The 11,140-nt window shown below is 46.5% G+C and overlaps 1 protein-coding gene and 1 long non-coding RNA gene across 11 annotated transcripts in view; one reads left to right on the top strand and one right to left on the bottom strand.

The window, feature by feature from the left end:
• Nucleotides 1-81: 81 nt before the first annotated feature.
• On the bottom strand, nt 82-2,871 carry LOC127034933 (uncharacterized). Its single transcript, XR_007769532.1, has 2 exons — nt 2,628-2,871; nt 82-408 (listed from the first exon to the last, which is right to left on the bottom strand). It is a non-coding gene; the product is annotated as an uncharacterized LOC127034933 (long non-coding RNA).
• A 42-nt stretch (nt 2,872-2,913) lies between these two features.
• Nucleotides 2,914-11,140, top strand: part of ATXN2 (ataxin 2) — a 90,617-nt gene continuing 82,390 nt past the window's right edge. For 7 of the 10 annotated variants that reach the window (XM_050924348.1, XM_050924346.1, XM_050924345.1 and 4 more), the window contains exon 1: nt 2,917-3,157. In XM_050924348.1, the coding sequence (XP_050780305.1) occupies nt 3,012-3,157 (146 nt within the window). In that variant the 5' untranslated portion in view covers nt 2,917-3,011. Of the gene's footprint in view, nt 3,158-11,140 lie in introns of all 10 variants that reach the window. The other 3 variants (XM_050924352.1, XM_050924349.1, XM_050924350.1) reach the window with 2 other exon arrangements.

The raw sequence follows: 11,140 nt of genomic DNA, 5'->3' as shown, positions 1-11,140 counted from the left end.
GACTTTTTTTTTTTTTTTTTTTTTTTGCATTATTTAAGGCTCAAGATCATCTCTAGTAGCAGCAACCAGGTGGGTTACAGCATTTTGGCATCAGACTAATTTTACTGCAAATATCATTGAAACCTGTGCCAGGAGTAACTTTAGCGATCTCCAACTCTGCACACACAAGTTCCTTCCATGAACTGCATGAATACTTGATGTCCACGGCTTTCAATTCCTGTGGTTATGAAATCATTAGTTGGCCACAAAATTTACTAAAAAGGGGAGAAAAAAGAGAGCTTTAAATTTCTGGCTCCACGCAGTGCAAGCATTTCCAATTAAATATAAAGAATTATTTCTTCTGTGTTCACTTCAGTTGGCATCTACTGTCACCCAGCCAATAATGTGTCACCACATCATTATTCAGGCCTGTAAGATAAAACAAAACAAGAAACTTAGCAGCCAAAAGTGCACAAATGTGGGGGAAATGCTAATTTAAGAAACTGTTAAATATTGCTGTGTTTCTTACCATTGTGTCTTACCACCCACAACTCTGCCAAACCTATGGGAAAACTTGCATTACAAGCAAGGTGTATAAATAATGCCTGCCTAGCAGCATCATTTCTTTTTATTACATTTACATTCTCTGGGATTCCTAGAGAGTTTCTATGAATAAATTAGCCTCAAGAATTTTGAGTAACCATGGTTATAAATCAATTTATTCTCCTGGTTTTGAAATTCCATCTGCTCATGCTAATTATGTACATGACAGACTTTTAGCAGGCCAGTCGAGATTTTATTTTTACATATTAGAATGAATTGGCTGCACATCAGTGCCTCTGGAAATGACAAGTAGAATAAAGTAACAGGTACAAGGAACACCTCAAAGAGTTCTAAAGTTAAAACTCCATGGTTAAAACTGGATGATATTCAATATCCTACATTAATAAAATGTCTTGCTACCAGGGTTAGTTGGCATTTCAGCACTTACAGTATGTTCCAGCTTCTGCCAATTATGGCAATCGAACATTAACTGTGTAGTTTTCTTTGAATGTCTTCAACTGCATTTTTAAGAAATAAGGAATCTTAAGTACTGAGGGAGTTGGGAAAACAATGTGATAACCCTGTGGAATCTATTTCAGCTTTTAAATACAATACTAATGCTATAATGAGTTACTGATTTTATGTAATAAATCTACATTTAAAGGGCCACTGATTCCTCAGAAAATTCTAAACTACTTGTTTAGAAGTTTGCATATATGATTTGAGGTTGGTTTTCTTGTTTGGTGACTAGGGCAATTTGGTTAAGCAGACTGAAATTAATAAACTTAGTGTAGCCTTGGATAAGTCTTTTTAAAGGTGAAATGCAAAGACAAAAATCCAATTTGTCCTTTTACTACTTTTCTCTGATGCAGATAGGCTTGACATTTTTTTAAAAGTCTTTTATATAAATGTTAGATCCTTATTTCCTTCTCTGGTGGAGGATCTGAACAGTGATGTCATACACAACTGAGCTGCCTCACTTCCTCCTCCAGATGAAGGAAAGTTTCCGAAAAGCAGAGAGATTAGGGAATGTTACAACTCTGGGGTCAGCTGCATGCCTATGTGCTCCAACAAAGAGGGAAGCAAAGATTTTAAATTTCAAATGTAAAAAATGTTAACTGAAGCCAATTCTGTATCTAGAACTAGTAAAAGGCTTAACATCCATCTCAGTTTTCCTTGGATAAAACAGGAATATTTATCTTCCTCATGGGAGTGTTAAGAATGTTTGCAAAGTGATTTGAAGATGTAATGCACAAGAATTGTTAACTACCAATTCCCATAATTTTTGATCTATTAGCAGTCCTTTAAAGTTTGTTAATTGATGAGAAGAGGGAGCATATCGTTTTCATAAACTTGAAACAATACACAGCACCCTCTGAACATTGTGCATTACACCCCTGGAGGAAGACCCAGAGGTCTGCGCCCCCAAACTTTTTTTTACAAATCTAGTGTCCTAAGCCTGCAATCAGGGGTCTGCTCTACTTCGGTGAAGTCTGTCAGGTCACAGGAGCGCGGAAGTCTCCACTAGCCGATCCTATCGTAGGACTGGGCCCTAAACAGCTACAACCCACAAACTTAACCTGAGCGGCAGCAGACAGCAGTGGAGATGAGTGGAAAGTAAGCTGGGCAGCAGCGGGAGGTAACTTGGCGGAGCGGGGAGCTTTGTAGGACCAGCCCGGCGGGTACCTCCCAGGGGGCTCCACTGAGCACTCAGCGGCCCTGAAGCAGGGTTTGGGCCTGGGGCGGGGGGGAGCCCATGGTAAGGGAGGTGCCCGCGCAGCTGCCTCCACCTCCCCGGCGCTGCGGGAGGTTTGGCCGGGCCGAGGGAGCAGCGGTCCCTCCCGGGGGCGGCGGGGAGCTCCCCTCCGGCGGCGCTGAAGGGCGCTGGGGCTGGGGCCGGGGCCGGGCCGCACAGCCCGGCAGGGAACGAGCCAGCGCGGCCAGGCAGGACGGAGCGTCTCCCAGGCCGGGAGCCCGCCCCCCGCCGCGGCCGTGCGGAGCCACCTCCCCGCAGAGGGTGGGGGAAGGCCGGTGTCCCTGGGCCCGTCCCCGGCCGCCTCACGTGTCCCGGCCGGCGCTCGCTCCCCGGCCGCCCCTTCACCTACCGCTTCCCCGCTCAGACCCTTCCGACTTCCCGTAAAGAGTCCGGCCGCGGAGAGGCTCCCGGCGGCGGAGCGGAGCGGAGCCGGGCTCCCGAACACCCCCGGCCGGGTCCCGCGGGCCGCGCGGCTGGGCGCGGCCGCCCGGCGGGGCGCTGTCAGGCGGCGGGCAGGGCTGGGCGGGCAGGTACGCAGCGCGCCTCCCCTCCCCCCGCCGGATCCCTCCGCGCCCCGCTGCCCGCGCGCTCCCCCTCCCTGCCCGGCCCGGCTCGGCTCGGCTCGGCTCACACTGTTTGGGAGCAACCGGCCGAGACAGCGGCGGCTCCGGAGCAGCGAACGAGCGAGCGAGCGCAGCAGGTCCCGGCGCGCACCCGGCCCGGCCCCTTCGCCATGTCCCTCAAGCAGCAGCAGCAGCAGCAGCAGGCGGCCCAGACCGCCGGCAACAACCGCAAACCCCCCGGCGGCGGCGGCGGCGGCGGCCCCGGCATCCCGGCAGCAGCGGGGGGAGGAGGCGGCGGCCGGCAGAACATGGGCAGGTGGGTCTGGGGCGCGGGGCTGGGCGAGGGGAGGCCGGGCTCAGAGCAGCGCTTCCGCGCGGGCCTGCAGCGGCCCCCGGGCCTGAAGGGGAGGGGGGCGACAGAGGACGCGGCGCGGGCCGGGCGCTGATTCCCTTTCCCGGCTAGGCCTCTCCGGCCTGTGGCAGACTGCGGAGCGGAGCGACTGGGTGGGTGAGTCTAGTCCGCGGGAGACGCCAGGCAGGGTGAAGGGGCACCCGGCCCTGTGGGGGGCTGGGCCTGGCACCGCGGGGTGGGGGGGGGAGAAGGGGCACCCGGCCCTGGCACCGCGGGGGGGCCGTGAAGGGGCACCTGGCCCTGGCACCGTGGGGAGGGGAGGGTGAAGGGGCACCCGGCTCTGTAGGGGGCTGGGCCTGGCACCGCGGGGGTGAAGGGGCACCCGGCGCTGGCACCGCCGGAGGGGAGGGTGAAGAGGCACCCGCTCCTGTGGGGGGCTGGGCCTGGCACCGTGGGGAGGGGAGGGTGAAGGGGCACCCGGCCCTGGCACCGTGGGGGGGAGGGTGAAGGGGCACCCGGCCCTGGCACTGCGGGGGAGGGTGAAGGGTCACCCGGTCCTGTGGGGGGCTGGGCCTGGCACCGCGGGGGGGCCGTGAAGGGGCACCCGGCCCTGGCACCGCGGGGGGGGAGGGTGAAGGGTCACCCGGCTCTGTAGGGGGCTGGGCCTGGCACCGCGGGGGGGCCGTGAAGGGGCACCCGGCCCTGGCACCGCGGTGCGGGCAGCCGACTCGGGGGCTCGTAGCTCGGCCGTGGAGCGGCCGCTGCTAGGCCGAGGCTGCAGCAGAGCCGAGGCCGGCTCGCGAAGGACGCTCGTGGTGCCGGGGGCGGGCTCCAGGCGTGCGGCCTGGGTGCCGGGTGAGGGCTCGGGGATCTCGCTTTGCCGGCGGGCGGGCGGGCCCCGATGACGGGAGGCGGGGACTAACCCCCACCTGCGGGGGTGGGGGAAGGAGGCCCCGGCCCAGCGAATGGGCGCCCTGCCCGCAGCCGGCGCTGCTGCCGCCGGTACAGAGGTGACCATTTTATTTTCGAAATAGGCGTTTTATTGAGACCCGCGTAGTGAGTCTGCTTCAGCCCCGGGGCTGGCACCGCAAGAGGCGGCACGTCCCCTCCGGTGGCCTGCTAGGGGCACTGCCTAAAGTCTCCAAGTCTGCAGATGGAGGTGAAGATGATTAACGTTAGCTCCTGCAGAGGAGATGAGGGGTTTGAGCGCGCTTGCTCATGTGGTGAAATGCCATCCAAGTTCGTAATGTAAAGACGTTTCTCACTGGTGGGAGGTGTCAGGTGTTCTCAGTTCCCACTGATGGTACTGAGACTCTCCCTGCAGTAAGCTCCCTACTCATGACCCTATATCAGAGCTGCTATCCTTTGCTTGATGATTGGGTGTGGTTCTCAGGGCAAAAATATGCTCCCAATTCTTCATCATTCAAAAGGGTTCCACTCTTTAGTTGTGCTTGCCCCTGTCACCTCCGCAGCCCCACCATGCAGACTTTCTGGTATCCTGAGGGATCCATGCATAATGTTTCCAGTTTGGAGTTCCTGGTCTCTCAGGGTACTTGCTATTAAAGTTTTCCTTCTTGCATTACTCCACTTTGGGAGTTCTATTCTTGTTCAAATTCTGTGTGCTAGCAGTAAAACAAAATATACTAGACAACTGTTGTGGGACACATCTGAAAGGAGGATTTCATTTCATTACCAGTCAACAGAACAAAGCGGGGGGAAAAGATCTAGAGTGAAAAGAACAATGCAAACTAAAAATGTGTTGACACTTTGAGCAGTTTACTGAAGTGATTTCTTACATTCGACGTTCCTCCCTTGAAATTTTAGTGGAGGTGTGAACCCTTTTGTGAGTGTGCAAGAGAAAGGGTGTCAGTTCATATTTCCATGTTTCCTGGTCAAATTCCAACTAAAGCAATTACATTTTTCCTACCTATGTTATCCTTTTGGTTTCAAATGGATAAATTGTTATGGGTACAGTTAACTGATGTTTTGTTTATGTAACCTGCACAGCACTTTGAGATCTTTCTAGATGAAGGGTCCTGTAAAATTATGAGACTCTTTCTCACTGTAAGTCTTGCCAAGGTCTGAATGAAGCACCTTTAAAACACTCCAACTGCTAGTTTAAGAGAGAAATCTTAATTTTGGATTATCAGTGATTTTTAAAAATTTACCTCATGCTGCAAATTTGTATGTATGCTCTTTGTTTGTGTGCAGAGTTTAAAAACAAGTTTGTGTTTTAAAAATATGTTTTACAATCTTTGTGCCTTGGTATTAAATTTAAAATTAAATTTTCTTCCTTGTGCTAAGCTGGTTTCTTAACGCTTTTATTATTTACCACTCCATAATGTTTATGTGCATAATACATTCTTGAGTTGCTGTTGTTTTGCATGGGTAGTCATACTTTAGGAGTTGAAATTTGCCCATAAAGCTCATTTGAGCTATTGGAGGCATAACATTTATAACTGTAGAAATTAGTAAGGACAAGCATCTGCTTCTCTTTTGACAGTGGGGTGGAATGCTTCCTTGCTTTGCTTACTTAATTATTGCTATAACTACCCTTATATATAAGATAAAGATTTGTGTGCGTTTTGGGTGGGGGATTAGCAGCTGCTCTAAGAATATTTAAAAAGAAAACCTCAAAAAGGTGCATTAAAAGAAGCAGATGTGTCTCACAAATGGGCAAATGTGTTAAATACCATACTTATTTAGGGTCTGTATATGTGGAATATGGCATATACGGACATAACATGCTGTTGGTATCCTCCGTCCAACTGCTTAAAAAACTATTACAAAAAATACAGAAACTGTGTACAGACCTGACAAACTACTTCCACACCATGCTAGCCAAACATTCTCGAATTATATTTTGATGATCGGTTCACTTTTATCCAAATATAAATGTAGATATTCTGCATCTCTCGTGTAATCATAAACAGTTGCATCAATCTCATCAGGAGGCACCATCCAAAGGAAAACGTTGTTGTTGCGAGGAAATATGTTGTCCTCAGGTAAAGTTATTTAAAACAATCTTTTAAATCAGAGTCTACTTTGAGAGTGGTAGCCGTGTTAGTTTGTATCAGCAAACAGAATGAGGAGTATTTGTGACACCTTAGAGACTAACAAATTAATTTGGGCATAAGCTTTCGTGGGCTACTGTATACTCCACTACATGCAAATGTTGAAGTGGGTTTTAGCCCACAAAAGCTTATGCTCAAATTAATTTGTTAGTCTCTAAGGTGCCACAGGTGCTTCTCATTCTTTTTGCAGTCTACTTTTGTAAAAAACTATTTTTCAGTACTTTAGCATCTTGATCAATTGCCTAACTATGTTGAACATTCAGTTTTAAAGGGATGCAAATTAAAGTATTTTAAAAATTCCTTGCTTATGAACAGATTAAAGCTGAAATGATTGAAAACTCCCCTTTCACCATTAATGCTAATTGCCCTCTATCAGATTTCCTTGTAGGCAATGAAGTACGTTAGTCATTTTCACTTTTCAGTAGTCTCACCAAAAAGTGTAAATCAAGAACAGGAGGAAGAATGGTTGTCACACCTGGACAGAACTAGTTGGGAATATTAGTGTATGCTAACTCCTAGATATTATTGTGGTGGCTTCTTTTGAAATGCATAGTGGTTTTGCCAGAGTCAAAGTTAAACCTCCACTTTCTCTACCCTAAAAAGCTTACTTACTGTCCTCTGTGCTTGTGTGCATGCACACTTTTAGTAGTGACCTCAGTTGACTAGAAGCCTTCACCTCATCATAGTAACCATTTCATGATATAGTAATCGTTCCCTTGGTGTCATTGAATACCTGTAACTTTTTCATTTTTGTACATCATGTTAGTAACTGTTTTAGGGAAAGGTCGGCTGTTGTATGTGTAAGGTGCCTGATGGCGTTGATTTGTGTGATTTAGGGTAAGTTACTAAATTTCTCTGTTCCTCACTTTTCTCAACTGCAAAATTAGGATATTTTCCTATTTTATCTCTCAATGCTACTTCAAGGTTTAACGTACCGTTTTAATGCACTTGGAGGTCCTTGGATGGAGGGCACTATGTAATCCTGGAAAATATTTTACACACACAATCTTCTGTGGTGTCCAAGTTTATAATAAAATCTACATCAAATTAGTTAGTAACCCAATATTGCCTTAATGTAACACTGTTAAATTATCAAACAGAATAGCTAACTTGTAACCTACACGTAACTCTTAATTGTAGATTACTACTAATGTTCATAAACAATTATCTGTGTGATGTTTGTTTCATACTTTCTAGAAAGTGCAATTGACAACATAAATGGTTGTGATTTGCAACAATTATGTGAAGAAGGCTCTTCAGTGCCTCTTATATCAACTGTCCTACTTTATATAAGAGGTATATAAAAAACTGATATAAGCTACTGAGCTGTAACTTTGACCTAATGTTCACTGTATATTTACAGGTTGGAGTTAAGTGTATTTTAAAAGGATAGGAGTTTTGCATTAAGTAGACCGGGGTGGCAAACTTTTTGGCCCAAGGGCTACATCGGGGTTGCAAAGCTGTAGGGAGGGCTGGGCAGGGAAGGCTATGCCTTTCCAAACAGCCTGGCCCCTGCCCCCTGTCCACCCCCTCCCACTTTCTGCCCCATCAGAGCCCCCAACCTATCCAACCCCCCCTGCTCCTTGTCTCCTGACTGCCCCCATCTAACCCCTCCCTGCTCCTTGTCCCCTGACCAACCCCTATCCAACCCCCCTGTCCGCTGACTGCCCAGATCCCCATCCTCTGACTTCCACGCCTATCCAATCCCCTGTCCCCTGACTGCCCCCCCCAACCTCCACCCCATCCAACCACTCCCTGTCCTCTGACCCCCCTCCCCTATCCAATTGCCCCCTGCTTCCTGTCTCCTGACTGCCCCCCAAGACCTACCCCTTATCCAACCCCACTGCTCCCTGCCTCCTTACCATGCCTCTCAGAGTGGCAGGACTGGCTTATTGGAAAGCCTGGGAGGTGGGTGGGTGCAAGCTGTGCAGCCCAGCAGGAGCAGCGCATTGTGGCTTTGGGGCAGAGGGGACAGCAGGGGAGAAGCTGCGGGCTAGCCTCCCCGGCTGAGAGCTCAGGGGCCGGGCAGGACGATCCCACCAGCTGTAGTTTGCCCACCTCTGAAGTAGACAGTATTGTAGAAAATCTTCTGAAAATCTTGTTTTAATACTTCATGTAGGATTTTTCACTTTGCATCTGTGGTACACAAACATTTTTATAAAGACAGTTTGCTTTTGCAAGATGCTTATGTGAAATGAGGTAGATAAACTTTTGTAGAGGTTCTCAGAAGATGAAGGCGGTTACGCATGCACGAATAGGTTGACACAAGGTGACTCCATCGACCTGACTTTGGAGTGTAGTCCGGGCCTGAGAGAATCTGTTGAAAAAAAGTATACTTGTCTGTTAAGGTACTTCTCCAATACAATAAACTGGTTTACAGTTTCTAGGCAATTTATTTTGTAGTGTTCTGGAGCCAACTCATCCCATATATCGTCTTCGAAGCTTTAGTAATACTAATTGATGCCCCCAAAAGTCTTCTCTTTGCTCTGTTGAATTTAACAATTGTAGTTTGCAGTTGCTTGTTTTAAACTCTCTGCACTAGCTGTTTCCATTAAATGCAGCATATATGTGGAGCTGTTTCTTATGTTCAGTGTTGTATAGCAAAATTAATGCAACCAACAAAAATATTCCATTTAGAGAAGAATCATGAGACTTTATGTGCATCGTTGGAAAATTAAGTTCCCTTTCTTGAAATATTCATGTGTTCTTTGTACGTTTGTCTTTTTAACTAGAAAAATATATAAAAGTTGACACTTTAAATAGTTTAAAGGAATGGCTTTCTGCTTGTCTTTTATATTAATACTGTATTTGATGGTTAGGTGATAATAACTGACTTATAATTGTGTAGCATTTATAAATAGTACGATTTAGCTTTTATAAACCTCGAAAACTTACTTACCAAGAAAACTTATTTACCATTTCACACATGGGATACCTTTTTGTAACACTGAATTTTCAGTGTGAATTCTGAGCACAACAGACCCATAATGTAAATATCGGCCTGATATGAAAAGTTTGCTATTTTGGCACTCTTCCTACAAAATAATGGCTTAAATTGTTTCTTTTGTGAGACATGTACTCTAACAGACAATGTCTGTGCCTTTATCTGTGATTTTGCTCCCCCACCGTGCATGGAATGGTTTCTAAGTTTGGTCTGCCAGCTGCTACCCTCTTATTCAAATCCCTCCTTAACCTCACATCTGCAGTGCCCACAAGATAATCTATTACATTAGAAACTTAGCTGAACAGTCAGGATGTGCACTGCTTAGACAGTCTGCATGGTGATAGCTGTGATTGCTTTCCCTTCTCACCACCTCCTGTCCTTGCTGATGGTTACGTTCATTTAGGTTATGTCTTAGTCTCTGACCCAAAGAGTTTACCATCAATCTATATCTCTCTGTTTAGTTAAAATCTAGTATGTTCTTGGGTGTTATGAACATAATAAATTATAATGGCTCAGAATTTTCTTTATTGTACTTCTGCAAGGATGTTTTGAGGTTGAGCCTTTTCTTATTGGGATAGAAACATCAAATTGATTGGCCTCTATCAGAAGGCATGTACCACTCTGGTTGCATTGCAGAATATAAACAGAATGATATTAAAATCTTGGTGATTTCCCCCCTCTATTCTGTAGGGCTTAAGATGTAGCTTGAAAACAAGAAGTGAAATTCAGAAAGATCTCTAGCAGCTCATAATGCAGAAGGTGAAAACCCCAAAGTTAACCTAACGCTTGAGCCAATTTAGAATTTGAGACATTATTGCTAGTGAGGACAAGGAGAATTGTTGCTGAGGGCCATTGCTACAGAAACAAAGGAAAAAACGGTAACTTTGTTAATGGAAGTGCTGCAGCAGATGTGGAATTTAAAACTTTGCACACGCTGAAAATGTTAAGAAGAATTGCAACCATTTTGCTCAGTCCAGCATCCTAAAAACTTATAGGCTAAGAAGCGCTTCTCACTAGAATAAAACTGTGATTTCGTAATCTTTTCATTTGTGATGGTCGCTTTTATATCTAACCTTGGAGGCATGTAGGTTCCTGAAATGACTTTTGACACCAACAAAAGAGAGTCCAGTGAAGAATCTCCAAGCTAATTTCTAGCCTGCTTTGAGACTGGTTGAGTCAGCTGTCTTGACTTTTCTATAATGTTTAAAAGTTAAATGTTTTGAACATTCGTGTAATAGAGCACAATGAAAACTCAACTACAGCTTCTTTCATGGAGCTCTCACCTCTGATTAAATCACTTCTTTGCCTTCTGCATGAGTGGCTCAGATGCATGTTGCTATGTTACAGGAACATGGATGGCTCACCATGCTATAGCATGTAGTTTGACAAGTAATTAACCTAGTCAGCTACTTGTAACCAAAGCTCAAAATAGAGTGTGTGGTGCTATTTTGCAGAAAGCTGTGATGCTAATAGAGAGACAGAGAACTCATGCAAATAAACTTATATTTACTTGGTTTATGTTTCACTAGACTTCTGAAAACTAATTGGGCAGCTTGACTTCTGAATGACCTGTATTTTATTACTAATTATGGGGCATCATCAGTATGCATGAGGCTGAGTAAAACAGAAAGGTGGATGAAGTCATGCTTCAAGAACAGTGGTTCTCAACCTATTTACCACTGTGGACTGCATATGCAGCTCGCTATGTGGGCTGCATCCACACAATAGGTATACTACCTGTATAGGCCTGAGGATGTCACATGGGCTGCAGCTGTGTGCTGATTGGGCCATAGCAGGCCATGGGTAGAGAACTGCTGCTCAAGAAGTTTATATTTTAAACAGGACAGCCGACAGTTCAGAATCTTCCTGTTCCCCTTCTTCTTGTTAATACAAAGAGAAGTCTTGGACAGATGAAAAAAACACTGAATC

Source organism: Gopherus flavomarginatus, chromosome 15 (genome assembly GCF_025201925.1).
Source record: "Gopherus flavomarginatus isolate rGopFla2 chromosome 15, rGopFla2.mat.asm, whole genome shotgun sequence".
NCBI lineage: Eukaryota > Metazoa > Chordata > Testudines > Testudinidae > Gopherus > Gopherus flavomarginatus.
This window is presented reverse-complemented; position numbering and strand designations above follow the sequence as displayed.